The following is a 19,647-nucleotide window of genomic DNA, read 5'->3' as shown; positions in this document are numbered from 1 at the left end:
TTCTTGGGAAGATACCCTTGAAAAAAGTGGGGAGGGTGTCTGACTTAAAGAAACTGTGGTCTGTTTTCCTAAAAGTGCAAGGAGGCAAGGTTATGCATATCTGACCTCTGCTTGTATCTTAGTGCTGACGTGTTGTTAGAGTATAAAAGAAAAAGGCAGACCAGTAAAGATATCATGGACACCTAAGCACTGAGAGAAATAAGACAGAAAAGAAGACCACCTAAGGGCCTTAATGAACTTAGCCTATCACAGAAAAAACAAATTGAGAAGACTTCACAAGTTTCTAAAATTCTTAATTTTCCAAAATAACAGCTATAATAATTGTTATTTATATAAAGGAAATATTGTGCCTCATTCCTAGTTGTTGATGCTGATACATTGTAAGACTCATAGCTCTATTTCAGCACATGGCAGATTTGACCATGCTGGCAATACACAGAAAGTACAACTTTTTTTTTCCTGCACTGAAGAAAATATACTTACACAAGAAAATATTGTTGGGGCTGGGTGGCAGCACATCTAGTTAAGTGCACGTATTACCAGGCACAGAGACCCAGGTTTGTGCCTTGGATCCCCACCTGCAGGAGGGAAGCCTCACCAGTGGTGAAGCAGGTCTGTAGGCATCTCTCTGTTTCTATCTCCCTCTCTCAAACTTCTCTCTGTTCTATCAAATAAAATAAAAGTTTTTTTTAAAAAAAGTGAAAAAGAAAGGAAACTATTTCCCAAACCCTGTCTGCCACATTGCTCCTGCATTTTTAGTGCTAAAAGTTTTTTTAAATTATTTTTTATTTATAAAAAGGAAACACTGACAAAACCATAGGATAACAGGGGTACAATTTCGCACAATTCCCACCACCAGAACTCCATATCCCCTCCCCTCCCCTGATAGCTTTCCTATTCTTTAACCCTCTGGGAGTATGGACCCAAGGTCATTGTGGGATGCAGAGGGTTGAAGGTCTGGCTTCTGTAATTGCTTCCCCTGCTGAACATGAGCATTTACAGATCGATCCATACTCCCACCCTGCCTCTCTCTTTCCCTAGTGGAGAAGTGCTAAAAGTTTTTAAGTGTAATTAAAAGCTGAGCTAATCTAATTATGTTGATGAAATTTTCAGTGGGGATTTAATTCCCCCCTGAAATTTCACTTATTTTTTTTTTCTTCTAGAATCCTTTCTCAGGCTCATCCCAAGCAATTTTTAATGGCAGCAACAAAATTGCTTCACACAAGCAGCATCCCCACTCAAATGACTGAATGAAAAATATTTAGCAGGTATGCATGGTTGAAAACAAACTTCAGGGGGTTGGGCAGCGATATGCCACATTTAAGCACACACATTACCATGTGCAAGGACCTGAGTTTGAGCCTCCTGCTCCATACTTGCAGGCAGAATTCTTCACAAGTAGCAGAATAATACTGTAGGTCTCTCTCCTTCCTTCTTTCTCTCCCCCGCCCCCGAATTTCTGTTCTTTCAAATAATATAGAAAAGGGGTCGGGGAGGAATGACCTAAGGGAATGGTACATTGGTAGTGCTGGCACTGAGCTCCCCATGATAATACTGGTAGCAATAAAAAAATTTAGAAAAACAACTTCAAATGAAGAATTCTAGGTTGTTTTTACTGAATTTAAAACTTTTTTCACTTTTCAGCTTCATTTTCCTACCAGCAAACTAAGCTACATAATTTTCAGTCTGCAGGAAGGAAAATATTTTAAAGGCATAATGAGACTAAAAAAATGTATACTAGTAGGAATAACTTCTAAGGTGATATTAATTACCCTTCCTATTAATCTATTTCCTGCAGAAGCACTTATGATTAGAATAGTGAAAAAGAAATAAGTATTAGTGAGGTCCAGAAGGAAACACAGTGAATAAAGCTTGGACTCTCAAGTTCAATCACTGACATCACATATGCCAGTGTGATGCTCTGGTTCTCTCCTCCTCTTCCTCTCTCTCTTCCTCTCCCTCCCTCTTTCTCTCTCTCTTATTAACAAATAAATAAATCTTATTTTTTAAAGAAAAATGTATTGGTTAGAATTTCATTCTGCTTTGAAGATTGAAAAAAAAAATCTCTAAGGAATCTGTTGTGATAGTTTTACAAGCAATTTTTTCCCCTTAGTGTCTAAGGTCAATGTTTGGGTTATAGGAGTTGCATACAGTCTCCAAGTGTCTCACTTAGATTTCACAATTTATCTATTTCAGGGTCATCTAATTTCCTCTCCTGTTGCAGTAGTTCCTCAAAACTTGTCAGTGAGAAAAAGTAAATGAAATTTAAAATGACCAATATTTTTAAGCTATATTTCAATTTTACTCAATGTAATAAAAATAAAAGAATATAGATACACATTTTGGTCACAACATGACTATTGTTGTTTTTATAAAACAAACATGTTTTAAAAGTTATTGTCCTCTAGGAATTCCATAGGTGCCAGTTATATATAAGCCAACACATTCACTTTTTTCTTTACCTTTTCTCAAATTTATATCCTTAAAGAAATTTTTAGTGAACTGAGACATTTCTCTAGAGGCTTTTAAAAAAATTATTTATGATGAAAACATAAGTAAATTTTTAATCTACTATGACCTCTTTATTAAAAATTCATGGGTATTCATGGCTCTCTCTTTTTAAAGCAAAATTCTATAGGAAGTTCAAGCTAGATTTCCATAAACTATGTTTAACTAATTTTGAAATTTGATAATCACTAAAAACAACTTTCTTAGTGAAGACTGATTGGGCTACATGCTAAAGTCCCATTTGACAGGGGCTTTACAAAATACCAAACAGAAAAACCCTAATGAACTCTAAATGAACATTAGATTATGGGCTGTTTTGCTTCATTGAGTCATTTTTCTTTTCTTTCTTTCTTTTTTTTTTTTATTGAGAGGGTTAATGCTTTATAGTGCAATCACTTGACATGTGCATTATCCTTTCTTTCCCTCTGTCCCCAGAGTCCTTTGCTTTGGTACAATACACCATGTCTAGTCCATGTTTCTCTTTGTGCTCTCCCTCCCCTTTTTTTTTTTAATTTTACATTTATAGAATGAAGATGAGAATTGTGAAGAGTGGCAGCTCATCTCTACTTTTGTGCCATGAATGTCATTGTTTACAGTGAAACATATCAGTCAATCAGTTACAATATTTTATGTGATAGGATTCTGTATTCTAGTCCTGATATGCCTTTAACTGGATGTGGGTGGACAAAGAATATTTTTCCAGATCTATTTCCCCATTTCTAAAAATATAAGGGGCTGTACTTTGGGGAATGATTTGTAGAATCTTTCCTATTCCAGCACCCTAAAAATTTTGTGTCTTTTAACAAGGTATTTTTAGTATCTTCCCATGGGCTTGTCAGCCAGAAAGGTTTGTGAACTAAATTGAAAAAAAAAAATTGAGACTGGAGAAAGCCCAATAGGTAGGTCACATGCCTTGGCATGTGCACAGCCCAAGTTCAAACTTTGGCACCACATGAGAGGTCAGAGGTGCTATGGCTCTGGTGCTGCAGTATATCTCTCTTTCTCTGATATATATATATATATATATATATATATATATATATATATATATATATATATATATATCCCAGGAGAAGTGAAATCACATATGTGCACAGCCTCACCACCTAAAGAGAGAGAGAGGAAGAGAGAGAATAGAAAATTTTATGACCCTACATTGAAATCATTATTGATATCTGAAGATTTTTACATACAGTGTGCTATAGTACAGAATGTGCCAGATCAACTTAAGGTACACTTATGTGGATTTAGTGTTAAGAGTGATACAGTGAGAATGAACAAGTATACATTTCTCCCTCTTTCAGTAACTCTATAAAATTCACCTACTGAAACAAAATGGTTTAATAAAAAGAAATGTGAATGATACCTTGTCACTATTTCATATCAGTAGTAGGAAGAGAAGAGTATTCTCAATAAATAGCTAGATATGGATGGAAACTATGTCCATCAAAACCCCCTCCAAATGAAGTGGGTTCTGATATACAGATAGATTGCGCCCATTTCCTACCACACTCAAATGTATCAAGAAGAAAAGTGCAAGAGATTACATGCTAAGAAAAAGTGTCAGCACTTGTTGCAAACAAACACCCAAGACTGGAAGAAAATAATGTGGGAAGTGCTAAATCAATAAAGAGGAGTGTTACCTATCCAAAGCCTATAGTAATCCAACAGCAGGAGCGAAATCTCTCTCCATGGACTAACTGGCTGTCAATTAAATGCTATATGAAATCCATCTGACTCGTTTCTGGTATAGTGGCTGTTCTGGTTTAAATCCAACTTAAAAAGAGATGAATTCTACAGGGTATCAATTATTCCTTAACATTTAAACATTAACAATGCTAATCTGAAGTCGTTTGCCCTGAAACTATTTTTAAACTATTTTAAGGCATCCATTGCAGCTTCATATGCTCAAAGGCTTGTCTTGCTCATACCCAAATGTTGAAATCAAGGAAATTCAGTCAAACTCAGATATTCACAAGAGAAACACTCCTGCTTACACAGAATACACAAAAGACCTCTTTTTCTAGAGATGTTTGGATTTTCTTTTCTTTAACTTTCTATGTCTCCCCCCCACCTGAAATATCTACTATATCCTTTGTATCATAATCAACTTCCAAATTCTTACATCCTTCCTTTCTGCGTCTTAGTATTATCTATCAGAACTGTTTCTCATTTTACTTTCTTTCTAACTCAAATGAGTGTAATTGTGCTGCACAATTAACTGCCTCATTCCTTAAAGCCTATCACATACTTATAAGAACAATTTCAGGGGCAAAGCTTCACAAGCGGTGAAGCAAGGCTGCAGGTGTCTCTCTGTCTCTTTCCACTCTCTAACTCCCCCTCCACTCTCTAACTCCCCCTCCCCTCTCAATTTATCTTTGTCTCTATCCAGTAATAAATAAATTTAAAATAAATAAAAAAACTATTTCAGTTATAACATAATTGAGATTTTTGTACAACCTTCTGTGACAAGAATCTGAACATTTTGAGATACTGTAGATTATGATGACTAAGAACACAAAGATTCTCAAATATTAACTCTATGATTTACAACTCAAGTAATACTTACTAGCTGTGAGTACTTGTCATAGAAACTTACCTGCTCTGAACTTAATTTCCTTACCTAAAAAATTCAGTTATTAAAGTGTTTACTTCTATTATAAAGATAGCTGTAAAGCTTAGTATCAGGCACTAAGAGCTTGAAAAATGTCACTAATATAATTATAGTAATGATGATAATTAGACTGTCTTAGTATGTCCCATAGAACTCAACATAATAGATATTAGCAGAAAAAAATCAAAAGTTATTCTTTGAAAGGTAATCAACTCCACCCAGCAGAAAGTATGGTTAGATTAAATATTTCAGAACTGCATATCCTTGAATCTGTTAAAACTAAAGAGCTGTATAAACCTCCCTTATAATTGTTCTATACATTTCTAAATAGTGGCCAAAGTAACATCCAGAATGTTCACAGAAATGGAAGACAGGTAAAGATAGTTCAATAGTGGGTGTTTTGCCTTTGATGCTTACCTCAGTCAGTTTTATACAATTAAATAAAAAAATATATACCACTGCTTACCAATAGTAGCTATGTTAATGATTAATAATTTAAAATTTATTAAATTCTGTATTTTAGTTATTTACACCATTAAACTGTAGCCATTCAATGTAAGAATATATTTGATTCCAATAATAAAAAGAAACTTGGTTGTGACTAAATGAAAACAGGAAGTATTTGTGGAAAATATATTCAAAAAAGCTAAAACTTGGGAACTTCTGAATTTTGTGTCCCCATTCCTTAACAAGATCCAGTCCTCTCAAAGTTTATAACCAATAATGAGCAATGAAAATGAAAGCTGATCTATATTTTACACTGATAGTTTTACTCAGGTAAGTATCAAATAAAACTCATCAGATCACAAATGAGACAGCTTCACTTATTTTGGAACAATTTAAAATAAAAAAACACAATTGTGTCATTATAGACATTTTACTTCAGTTTGATAAAGTCTTCTATAATTCAATTCTTCTTTTTTTTTCTGTGTTATTTAAACAAGTCAACACTCTACACATAACACTGAAAACACAAGTTGAAAATGAGCAGTTTAGTTCAAATCCATACCTAATACCTTTGTGTTTGACTTTCTTTTATATTAAGGGCATAACTACTCTTATAAGTTGAATTGTGAAATACTTGCAGATTATTAAAGAAAAGAAAAGAAAATGAATCCTCAATGTTCTATGAGTTGTCCCCTCCCACCTCAAATCTCTATGTAAACAATAGTAGCACATTGAATTTATGGTTGTGCCATTTGACTCTGGAAACATCAAGTCTTCATCAAAGATGCTCTCGTGCTGGATCTGAAATGATGAAATCATGAGTTAAGAATAATTCTGGTGATAGTGGCATTTACCTCTTTGAGACAGCCCATAAAGTTGTTACTGACTGGTGACCCTGGAAGGTCAGCTGTGCTGGGACTGCCTCCAACATAGAAAAAGTCATCAGACCCCAGCATGGTATAATCTTCTTGCGTGTAGCCCGTTGTGGTAAGAATCCCATCCACTGATATTGTTACCTAGATAACAAAGCACAGGGAAAGGACACGCTATACTCAGACCTAGGTACTGTAATCCTGGGATATGCCTGTTTTGTATTTTGTTTTGTTTTATTTTTCATTTTGTTTTTTTGTTTGTTTGGTTGGTTGGTTGGATTTTTTTTTTCTTTTTCTTTTTTTAGACCTATGGCGGAACCCATTTTCATGTCTGTTTGAGGTTTATTCTTGGATTCTAGTCAACTAGCCCTAAGAGATCTAAACTAGTTAGAGAGTTAACTGATTATTGAGCTAGTGTCAGCATCATCCCTATTGCAACTCAAAAGTTATTCAGCAGACACAAAAATGGTGTTAGTAAAATGCTTCCTAGGTTAGTTTTGCTGGTGTACATATTAGTAAAGTTTAGTCATCTAGTATTAACTGATTACAACGTGCACCTTGTTAACATAAAAGGCGCAAGCTATTTCCGGCAACATCACTATTAGCACTATTTAGCAGCATTTGTTCAGCATGCAAGTGCCTAAGTTCATGCCAAAGGGGAAGGGAGGCAAAACAATCAGTGAAGCAGCACACGCTGATGTGCACATGCAGGAGGTACAGTACTGTCCAGAAAGGAAAGGAAAGAAAACAGGGAGAATCAAAGGGTGGGGTGGGGGGGGGGGGAGAATAGCTTTGTGATGACGGAAAAATGAGTGGATGTGTCATCTCCAGCATTCCCAAATCAAGTGTGCATGCCATGCATCATGAATGGTTAGAGACTGGCTGAGCCTGCGGTCACTCGGGCCAGCCACCATTTTGTCTTATCCCGTGTTAACCACAGCTGGATGCAAAACGTTCGAAACGTTAACGATGCCCCTACAGGTGAGTTGGAAAACAGAAGTTGACAGGAACAGGTAAAAAATAAGAAGGTCAACAACAGATGAAAAGAAGGAGGTCAAAGTAAGCAGAAGAGTACCAACCGCAGTTCCTCTTTTGTTAATGATGTCTACAGTTAAAAGAAAGAAAGAAAACACACGGCAAACCCAAAATAAGAAACAATTAGAATGATATCTACCGAACAATGTAGTTTGTTTACCATAGCGTGTCCAATGCCTGAGTGCTTTGTGGAGAAGGGGGGAGAAAGGAAATTAAAAACTGTGAACAGAATAACGATCGTTACTTAAAAAATATGATGGTCTCTACCATGTTAGTACATTTTTTGATTCAGGTAACGGTTAGTAGAATGAAACATTCCATGAATGACATGTTAGTTATTAAGCATGTTAGTAACATAGAAAAAGGGCAAAAAAATTTTACAAGAAAAAAGCAGACTAACAAATAGGCCTCCCACAGAGGTAATATTTCTCCTGCCAGTATTATTCATAACTTTTGCTACTAGACAGAAACAGACATATGGCAATGTTTCCTTTGCCTCCCTGGGTACATCTGACAGAATTTAAAAAGTCTAGAATAAGATTCAAAGGCCTAAAGCTTGTCAGCTGATCACTGTCCACTTATACCCGTAAGTGATCCCTCCCCCACCCTGGCCCACCCCAAGCCCAGCAAATTCAGAGGAATTGGTTGGCATTGCCCTACTACTCAATTTTACAGCACACAAGGACTCCTCCTCAACTCCAAAACTTCCTTCGGTCATATTGATGGACTTTAGGGTCACAGTTTACTGCAATGAGACAAAGCAAAGATCCTGACACAAAGAATGAGTAGAATGAATTTGTTTTTTTAATCTGTCCTGCCACACATGCACCCCAGCTGTATAACTATGGTGTCCTTTGAGCTACTAATTCACAGTGTGGGTTGTAACCTGAGCAAAGGCAAATCTAGAAAGTGGGCTCCTTAAGCCCCACCCTTCCTTCTGTGCTTCTCTCAAATGAGCCTCCGGTCTCTTGGATCTGAGAGGAAAAAGTAAAATAAAACAAAGAAAACCAAAGAGACAGCGTTTTTAGGAGATCCATGGACTATAGCTATACTGAGAATGAGCAACTATCTCCTATGGCAGTTGTAAAGCATGCAGACCCTCCCATGACAGTAAGGCCTCTGAAAGATCTGGGGGTGCACATGGGTGGGGGGAGGAGAAGGGGGGGTAGGGCCAAGAACCTTGAGTCTTACTTGCCTTTCCTGGCTAACACTAAGTCTTTATTTCTAAAGTTACTTTTTGCTTCTATAGCTTAGTTTGTTTTTCAGAGGCAGGGGGTGGGGATCGGGGAGAAAGGTTAAAGAGTTAAAAGCTCAGTAAGAGAGGGCTCTTTAAGTAAAGAAAACCCAGAAACAATCCAGTCATTCTGCAACTGTTCAGAGAAACAACAAATATGTTAAGGGATTAGTTTGAGATCAGCATGTACTGCAGAAAAATTAGTCACTGTAAACACTTAACAAAATGATGCATTGTAATCATTCAAATTCCAGTAGCAGCCAAAACTTATAATATTAAATATAATAGGACAAGCTATTCATTTTATTTCTATATATGTATATACTGTAATAGTATGTCTTATTAAAAAGCATACAGTATATATGGACCCACTGATTTATTAACAAGTTGGTGTTTTCCTAGTCTATAGATTTGCAAGTATTTTTTCTTTTTTAAAGACACAGTCAAATAGGAATGAACACCAAGAAGATGAACTGGTAACTCTAGAGTCATGGAGGGTTAACTTGAAATGTCTATGCTAACAATAAAAACATCCTCATAGACAGGCTGTTTAGGAGTGGTATGAACCCCCAGAGTCACTTTTTCTCCTCAGGGACTTTTCTTATATACTTTTCAAAATTGGGGGTTGGGAGGAAAGAAGGATTGGTACAATCCCAAATCATGAACACACTGCTCTTGTTACTACAAAGAAGGAACTGTGATTTAATGACCCCAATGTGCATGCTTCCAAATGATCACTATGGAAACTGTAATTTTAAATTAAACAGAAAGAAAAATCATAAACATAACAAAATCACATACATCACAGGAAGGGCAGGTGACATTTCAGCCTCCTGGAAAATGGTTACATGTGACAGAATCAACAAAATATCTGGGCTCACCCCCAAACTTTCTAGATATGCCCCTGCTCAAGTATGGCAGGAAGATTCATCTCAGAGGACAAAAGCTAATTTGTAAACGACTCTGAGGAGCCCTATATCATGTCATTTAGGATTTTTCAAGTATCACACACACACACATACACACACACACACACACACACACACACACACAGTTGTAGCAAGAAACAAAACCAGTTACTCTTATCCACTGCGCTGTTACCTGACGCAGATTCCTGGTGACTTTCACATCATGCCAGGCATTATCATTAAACTTTCCATTCACAGGCTCCACTAGTGCTTCAAAGGCCCCTGATCCCAAATTAATGACCAGAGAGACAGCTCCATTTTTCAGGGCAAGGTTGACATAATCAGCTGATTTCCCAGTGTGAAGCATCAGTCCATTCCTCTGAAGAGTTTTAAAGGACAGAGTTATTTCATCGCTGCTGCTTTGAATGGGATTTTGAGACAAGTCGTAGCAGAAGTACTCAGATCCTTTGAAAGTAGCGATATATTCTTCTTTTCCTAGAGGAAAACAGATACATATACACGTAATTAAAGATATATACTATATATATATATATAGTATTGTTCTTAACTAAAAGAAAATGAAATGTTTTGCTTTGTTTCTTTATAATTGACATTCATGACAAGAATCCTGTTAGAGAAAACAGACTGTAGGTGGCAGTGTATTTTTAATAAAACTCAGCTACTGGGCTATCAACTACAGAAGCTAAAGCTGACATTCTTGAAAATTCAATTAATTTTTAAGTGTCACTATAAGAGCTCTGGTCAGAGGAAGTAGTTCTGTGATATCTCTAGGGCACAAATCAGGTACCATAAACGCATACTGGATGGTTCTACTCTGCTGCCAACAATGGATTCTACTGAGTCTGCAACATTTTTCCATCTGACTAAGGCATCATTGTAATTTTCAATGTGACATTTATATTCAAAGATCTCAGTGAAGAGAAAAAATGTTCATCTCTAAGAAACCATAACAATTTATCTGGTAAGGGGAAAGTAAAGGAAAAACAACAACAGCAAAAGAATTTGGGAGCAAATGGGTCTGCTATAGAGCTTTTTTCCCTTCCCCTTTCCCCTCCTGGATGAAAGGAGCAACGGCAGGATGCTTAATGAAGTCAGCTGAATTTGTTGATTCATTCCCTCATCTCACCAAGCAGATGGTAGGGCTGGCTTTTATGAGACTGACAAGGATTGGAGCACATCGTAATGGGGATAGCATTCAAATGAGGTCTCAACATTTTCTATACAATGTGGATGCCAAATTATGTTAGACTGAGCAAACAAAAATGTGACTACTGAGGACCTAGTGGGGAAGGAGGAAAGAAAGAAAGAAGAAGGAAAGACAGATGGTGAAGAGTGGTAGATTCATAGTGCAGGTACCGAATCCCAGTGACAAAACAAACAGAAAACTGGTAACATCCTAGGTAATATTACCATGATGTCAAGAGGGACATGACAGTATGATCTGGACTCAGTTTATGAAAAATTACTAACAGTGTAATTAAAAATGATACTGAATTGTAAGTGGTGGTTTGTTTCACTGGTAATGCAGCATTTCATTTCATTTATTTATCATTATTATTATTATTTTTTTTTTATTCCAGAGCACTACTCAACTCTGGCTTATGGTGGTGTGGGGAATTAAACCTGGGACTTTGGAGCACCAGGCTTTTAAAACTTCTTTCATAACCACTATGCTAAATCCCCACTCACAGAAAACAGTATTTCTATTCTGCATATCAGAAGGTACATAGACCAAAGGGTTCATTCATATTTACACAGTAAGTTTTCACCTCAGAAATAGTTTCATCTGATAGTTAAAAAATAAAACAAAACAAAAAAACCCTCAAGATTACTATATCCCAGTGCAAATCAATGTTTTAGCTCAATGGTTTCTCACTCTGGTTCCCAGATAAAGTGTAGTCAGTGGCACTAAAAAACAAAGTACGTAGAAAGTTTCATGAGCTTAGTCCTTGATAATTCACTGCCTATAATATAAGTAAAGTATCAGCAAAATCTGGTGGCTAGGTTAGTCCCACCACATGCAACACAATCTTCACTAAAGAACTCCTCCAATTGATACTCTCACAATATCAGCAGGGTTCATCCCAAGTGTGAAGCTCAGTCCTTGAGGATCATGAAGTTACCAAAATTAACTTAATTCTGCCTGCCTCACTGGTTAGCTCAATAAAGTCAGCAACCTAATATTGAGATCCAGCACAACTTAATAATTTTGATGCATTCAAGGGAAAAAAAATAGGCTCAAATATCAACGTCAACCTACTTGTTCACTTGTTTGTTCACTTGTGAACTGCCCTGGGTGCAGTATGCATCTCAAAAAATTTTTAGGCCCTGTAAATGGTCAGTTATTAACCTTTTGGAACAAGTTTGAAAATAAAATAGGAAAACAATGTACATATATTTGGAATAGCTTATGAATACCAGGAATGGTAGAGGTATTCCTCTTTGTACACTTAATGTAAAAATTTTGTCAAATGATGTAAGACAAATAATATAGTTTATTATAAAATCTAAAATATCCATTTAAAAATTAAAAATAAAATACATATTCCCACTATCAACATAACTGTACTTGAAGCCTTGAGTAACATAAGAAGACAAGAAAAACATCTAAGTGGTTTAAAGATTATATGATATAACAATTAGAAAATATAAAATTTGAAAGAGCAAAATTACATTCAAAACTAATTGAACTTAATAGAATATTTTAGAAAGATTTCAGGGGTCTAGGTACTGGTGATACTGGTGATAATGCTTTAAACAGACTTAAGTAGATCAAGACATTCAATGAAAATCCAATAAAAATCTCATTAACTTTTAAAAATGGCTGTTAAAAGCTGACTATAATTTCTATAGGAAAAATAAAGAGCCCCAAACAACCAAGACATGCCAGTGAAAAATAGGGCAACTTTCCTCTGTAAAGATTGACATTTATTAGAAAATTATGGCAATTAAGATAATGAATTAAGTAGAAGAGGAATAGAGTAAAAGTAATCAATCAAACTAAAAATAATTTTAACTACATATCAAAATGATTTGTACCAAGTTGAGCATCAGAGATAAGAGAGCAAAGTAAAGATTAGTCAACAGATGATTCTGGGACTTATATTGATAAGGAAGTCCTGGGACTTATATTCAATAAAATACTACTCTGTAATTAAAAAGATGACATTAGTCCCCATATCTACAAACAACACATTTTTGACAGGATAAAGGAGAGTCTATTCAACAAATATTATTGGAAAAATTGGTTCAAAATGTGCAGATGAACTCAATTGGACCAGTATATATCACCATGCACAAAAGTCAACTCCAAATGTATCAATGATATGGACATTACAACAGAAGCTATCATAGAAGAGAAATATGGCAGAACACTTCACAATCTATGCTTCAAAAAGGTCTTTAAAGATGGGAATCAACCAGGAAGGAAAACAAAAACAAAAATACATCAATAGGACATCAAACTGAAAAGGTTCTGCAAAGCGAAGAGAACCATCACCAAAATAGAAAGACATCCAACAGAATGGGAGTGGTTATTGGTGTGTGTGTGTGTGTGTGTGTGTGTGTGTGTGTGTGTGTGTGTGTGTGTGTTTCAGTGGCGAGGGGCTAGAACTTTGAAGGTGGGATTGTTATGGAACTCTATTGTAATTTTATGGTGTTGAAAACTACTAAGTCACTAATAAAGTTTTGAAAATTGTGCTGGGATAATTGAATTTTATAGGAATAAAGTGACATTGACTCTTTATATTACTTTGGTTACAAAATCATGGAGTAGGAATATACATTATTGAAGAAAATTTGGGAGCCAGGTGGTGACATGTTTGGTTGAGTGCACACATTACAGTGTGCAAGGAACCAGGTTCAAGCCCCTGGTCCCCACCTGCAGGGGGGAAAGTTTCACAAGTGGTAAAGCAGGTCTGCAGGTGTCTTATCTCTTTCTCTCTCTACTTCCCCTCTCCCTTCTCAATTTTACTCTATCCCTATCCAATAATAAATAAATAAAAATAAATTTAAAAAAAAGAAAAGAAAATTTGTAAAATGTTGGGGATAGGCAACTTCATACCTATCAATAACACCAATAGAGTGTGAGGATTAAAATTTAAAAACAGGAAAATAGTTTCATGTTTTTATATATAATATTTTCATAATATATTATTGACAAAGGGTTAGAATCCAGGATATACAAAGTCCTCTGGAAATATGAAGACAAAGAATAGAAAAAATGGACAAAAGTGGTATAGATAAATGTTACAGAAAAACAAGTCTATAAACAACATGCCCTGTGAATAAATGAAAGGATGCTCAATCTTAAGAATCTTCATGAAAAAAGAAAACTCAGACTAAAATTAGATTCCAATTAAAATATTTTGTTTATTTTTTGTAAAGACAGAGAAAATTAGAAGGAAGGAAAGATAAAGAGGGAGAGAGAGACACTTGCAGTACCAATCACAAAGCTTCCCCTCTTCAGGCAGGGATAGAAGGGTTGATTTGAACCCAGGTCCTTATGTAATGTAACTTGTATGCTGTACTGGGTGCACAACCACATGGTCCCCAGGTGCCATATTATATCTATAAAATTATCAGAATTGAAGAGAGGACCTAGGTGGTAGCACACCTGGCTGAGCACATGTGCTACAATGTGTAAGGACCCAGGTTCAAGTGCCTGGTCCCCACCTGAAAGGGGAAAGCTTTGAAAGTGGTGAAGCAGTATTACACATGTCTCTGTCTCTCTCCCTCTCTATCTCTCCCTTCCCTCTCACTTTCTGGCTATCTCTATTCAATAAATAAATAAAAATAATAAATTATTTTTAATGAAATTATTAATCCAAGTTTTGGATAAATAAATAATAATCTTTACCCAATTCTGATACAATACAAACTTATTAACTGCAGTTTATACTATTTGGCATTATGTAATCCCATGAGAATTTTACATATAATGAAGCCTATGTGTTTTTAATATTTAGAAAATGGTTATTATAACAAATAAAAACAACATTTCTCAATTTCTTTCATTTCTCTCTGCTTTTTGTTCTGATCACTTGATTATAAAGAAGCCTGGATATATATTTATAGTACATTCATTTATTTGAAAATGATAGTTGCATATTTTTCAGTCCCTACTGAATACCTAGATTAGGTGTACCCTGGCCTCAAGAAAAGTTAGAGACCCTCCTCTAGTTTAATGTTTAAAATTTGAATTTCTAGGGAAGTGAGGGTCACACAGTTTAAATGACTGCCAAGTACAGAAACATGCCAGTGACAGAAGTCAACATACATATAACATATATATATATATATATATATATATATATATATATATATATATATAGTGAGATTTGCTTCATTTATATTCACTTCTACAAGTCACATACATCAGAACCAATTGCAAAGATCATCCTTGATTAAACCAAATTATACATCAGAAGTTTGAATTATTAAATTAAATAATCGGCAGGACTGACTCTGACTATAAAAATAAAGCAAGTTTAGAGAAACAAGACAGTAAAGTCTGCTTACTCCTATGTAATCTAGAAATCAAAACAATGGATCACTGTAAGAAAAACAAATACTTTAAAGGGAGAGTAGCTCAATCCTTCCTTAGTATACTTCTGCCAAATGCAATGACATACAACATTCCCAAATATGAATCAAAATATGTAAATTCTGAGGGAACTATGTATTTTTGTAGCAAGAAACCAAGCTTTATAAAAAATTAAAATTTCGGGGGTCAGGCGGTAACAGTGGGTTAAGTGCACATAGTTTGAAGCTCAAGGACCAGTGTAAGGATCCTGGTTCAAGTTCCCCCACTCCCCTGTAGGGTGGGGGGTGGGGTTGCTTCACAAGCGATGAAGCAGGTATCTATCTTTCTCTCCCCCTCTCTGTCTTCTCCTCCTCTCTCGATTTCTCTCTGTCCTATCCAACAACAACATCATCAATGACAATAATAACCACAAGAATGATTAAAAAAAAAAAAAGGGCAACAAAAGGAAAAAAAAATAGCCTCCAGGAGCTGTGGATTCGTAGCGCAGGCACCGAGCCCCAGTAATAATGCTGGAAGCCAAAAAAAAAAAATAAAAATTTCTAAAAATTGTATTTATATATGTGAGAGAGAGTCTTACATGGATGTGACAGAGTGGCAGTGAAGTCAGTATACCACTCTGTTATATGTAGTCCTGAGGACTGAACCCAGAGCTTCAGGCACACAAGTCTAACATTTACCAGATGTGATATTTATCCAAAGTGCTTTCTAAAATATTAATTATTCAAGGTTTTGTTGCAATTTAAATGACTCAATGCAACAAACCCAGGCAAAATTGTCAACCATTCATTAACCCCCCACACACACACAAAGGAGGTACATTCATGAGTATATACTTGAAGTCATTAAATATGAAAGATGCATAAGTCTTAGATAATATTTAGCCCAGGGTTTTAACTTATTAGGTGAATATAGTGAAATCACAAGAAATTTAAAAATATAAACACAAAAACTAATTGAGATACCATCAATACATAATCATTTGTTCTCTCAATTCTAATCTCACTTTTCCTTATTTCTAGGTATTGTCATAAAACAATTTTCTAATTCATAACAAGAAACTCAGTGCAAATTAAAAGTGAATGCATTTTTTTTTTTTTGCAAACTAAAGTCTGACGTGGTCCACAATTCTAGTACAACAATTTTCCAATCCTGTTGCACAACTGATTGCAATAACTACAGGTGCTAGGAAATAAATAGGCCACTGTGTCCCTGGCTGGACTAATGCCCAGTAAGTTTTATACACATCATGTGATACACTAGGAAAATAATAAACAAATAAATTCACAAGTGTGCAATACCTGAATTTCTGAGCCTGCCTCAGGCTTAACTCCTAACAGTTAAATGTATGACAACAGGACCCCAGTATCTTTTAACCTGGAGAAATCCCTAACACAACTCAAAACAAAAACATAACTTGGTAAATACTTTGTAAAAATATTTCCATGAGTTTATGAATATATGTCAATAAAGAATTACTTGATAATGAAGTTGTATAATATAAAATTATAAGGCTGCAATCACAGTCACAACCAATTTACAGATATTCTGTATTTACAGACACTCTTAATTTGCAAAATAGAGACTAAATTATGTCAAGTGGTAAATTATTATATCATCCACTTGGTTGAAGTAATACAAACAGTGATTTTCTGTATAACCAAACTCCAAAGGAGTGCTCAATCTAGGCCTGGGGAGATAGTATAATAGTTATGTAAAAAGCATGAGGCACCATAGGTCCCAAATTCAATCCCCAGCACCATAGTAAACCAAAACTGAACAGTGTCTTGGAAGGAAGGCAGGAAGGCAGGAAGGAAGGTAAGGAGGGAAGGAGGGAGAGAGGGAGGGAGGGAGGGAGGAAGGATGTATAACATACTATTTCCTCCCTAAATTCAGGGATTCAGCCCTAACATTCTGCTATTTGAGTTTTCCAAATATTCTGGTCATGTGGTGGATTGTTCTGCATCATATAATGTAATTTTTAAAACACATTGTTTAATTATCTTTATATTGGATAGAGACAGCCAAACAATGAGAGGGTAAGGGGTGATAGAGATGGAGAAAGTAGAGAGATACCTGCAGCTCTGCTTCTTCACTCGCAAAGCTTTCCCCCTGCAGGTGGGGACTGGGGGCTCAAACCTGGGTCCTTGTACATTGTAACATGTGCATTCAACCAGGTGTGCCATTGCCTGGCCCCCTATAATTTGATTTTTAAAACAGATATAATTTGTGGCATCTTGAAAGACAACATTAAAACAGGTAACTTTTTTTTTATTATTCTTTAAAAAAAATACTTTATGGGGTGGGGGGGGGCAGACATCCCTCTGATACATGTGCTCCTAGAGATTGAATTCATGACTTCATGCTTGAGAATCAAAACTTTATCCATTGCACCACCTACCAAGCCACAATAGATAACTTTCTAGGGAAGAGAAAAGTGTGGTTAACATGGACTTGTTTAAAAAAAAAAAAAATCTTTGTATCTATTACTCAAACTGTACTCTGAGGGCCAGCAATACCTATGTGAGAGATGGTTAGGTCTTCTCTTCAAAAGAACATGAATAGAACAACTGTTTAGTACAAAAATTCTTTTTATAAATTGTTATCTATGACCACCTATGGCCAGTAGTTTTGTATTCTTTAGGTCAGCTCCTTGCAGTGCTTGCTAATCCTCCAGCAGAGACCCTTAGATTCTCTTCCTCATATTTTTATTCAGGCAAAGGGGAGATTGAGAGCTCTGAAGCCTAGCCCAGGGGTGGAGGAGACAGTTCTGCATCAGGTATAAAAGATGGGAGAAGGGTGAAGGGGGTGTGCTGCTGCCTGATGGCCACTGCTGGTGGCACGCCCTTTTGCAAAAGAATAAATGCCTTGCTTCAACTTCTTATTTTTTGCCTTGATAAGCAATTTTAATTGGACATCATTTACAACAATCTACATCACTTGGAGCTTGTGGGGGAAAAGAAAGTGTTAATTTTATGACTTCTACCCTCAGTAGTACAGAATCTGCATTTTAATAAGATTTCCCAGGTGAGCTGAGTATATATGACAGTTGGGAGTTCTGTTATGACAGATTGATGTGAAGATTTAGAATATCTTGTAAGAATTACAAGAATTTAATGTGCCCACCACCTCTGAGTTAAGTATTAAAGATGAGATATTTTGATATTGTGGCACTTCTCTCAATAAACATCCTATGCAGTTACTTTACATCCTTGGATTGCAAAAATGAAGTGTGAAATGAAGATGGGCTAGATCAGATCAGTATGTAGATGTGTCAAATGTCTACTTAATAGGCATCCCAGCAGAATCCAGCCATTAAATTATTGTAGGTGGTCTCTCAATTCTTATTCTCAATGTGTCTCAGTTTTCAGCAATACTACAATGGAATTCTCTGTGGGTTTGAAGCTTAGTATTTTTTTTTTTCTGGATTAATCTAACGGGTATATATCTTCTGTTATAGCCTAATATTTTGTCTTTATTACTTAATATAATTAAGGAGGCTTATTAACTGCATTTATATCTCTCTAGAAGCATGCCAGTTCATTCAATACTGTTATTGAAAACAAACTATTTCGCATTCTGGATGTGAAATGACTCAAAGATAACAAAAAACTAATGGACCTGGGCTGTTACATTTCTTATTTTTAAGAGAACTGGGAACATTTTAAAATTAGTCGTAGCTACTAAACTGGGAATATACAGTGCTAAGTATAAGTCTACTATGTTTAGCACAAAAATGAAAACTTATTTATTTATTTATTTTTACTATGTGCGCTTCCGCCTGCCACACCCCCCACTTTTTTTATAATGTTGCTGGGGATTAAATTTGGGACTTTGTCTCTTTGTATAACTACTATGCTATCTTCCCCACGCAGATGACTATTTTATTTCTATTACCAGAGCACTGTTCAGCTCTGGTTAATGGTGGTGTGGGGGACTGAACCTGGGACTTTGGAATCTCAGGCATAAGAGTCTATTTGCATAACCATTATGTTATCTATCTTCTGCGGACAATTTCTTAAGGAAATCAACGTATAGTAGCATCCCAGGTATCTTCGATAGAGGTAGACATAAACAATATGTGATAAGGCTGTATGGATAACACTGGGAATCTCAGACATATAAGTCAGATGGTCTCCATCAGATGAGTTACTTCCCATCTTCCCTCTAAAAATGAAAAAATAGTTCGAACCTTTAAGGAGTGGAGCAAAACCTAGACACCATTGATCGTTAACAAAATGGGCAATATGGTGTTATGAGATTATTACATTCTCACTCCTGGTCAAACTTCTGGATTTTATTCCATCTCAATGGGAAATCATTGGAATATTGTAGGATTGGGTGTGGTGTGATTGGATTTACAATACAAAAATATCAAGACTTGTGTGTAGAGATTAGACTCAGGATAGGCGATGAAACCATTAAAAAAAAAAAACTAGTATTGCTTCTGTTGTTGTTGTCTCTAG

General features: G+C 35.7%; 1 protein-coding gene across 34 annotated transcripts in view; it reads right to left on the bottom strand.

Annotated features, from left to right (window-relative positions):
* NRXN1 (neurexin 1) overlaps positions 1-19,647 on the bottom strand; it is a 1,383,669-nt gene that overhangs the window by 885,304 nt on the left and 478,718 nt on the right. For 18 of the 34 annotated variants that reach the window (XM_060187680.1, XM_060187682.1, XM_060187663.1 and 15 more), the window contains 2 exons: positions 9,812-10,113; positions 6,424-6,585 (listed from right to left, as the gene is read on the bottom strand). In XM_060187680.1, coding sequence (XP_060043663.1) covers positions 6,424-6,585; positions 9,812-10,113 — 464 coding nt within the window. Of the gene's footprint in view, positions 1-6,423; positions 6,586-7,636; positions 7,661-9,811; positions 10,114-19,647 lie in introns of all 34 variants that reach the window. The other 16 variants (XM_060187660.1, XM_060187677.1, XM_060187662.1 and 13 more) reach the window with 1 other exon arrangement.

Source organism: Erinaceus europaeus, chromosome 3 (assembly GCF_950295315.1).
Source record: "Erinaceus europaeus chromosome 3, mEriEur2.1, whole genome shotgun sequence".
Classification (NCBI taxonomy): domain Eukaryota; kingdom Metazoa; phylum Chordata; class Mammalia; order Eulipotyphla; family Erinaceidae; genus Erinaceus; species Erinaceus europaeus.
Note: the sequence above shows the minus strand (reverse complement) of the source record. Positions and strands in the feature narration are given on the sequence as shown.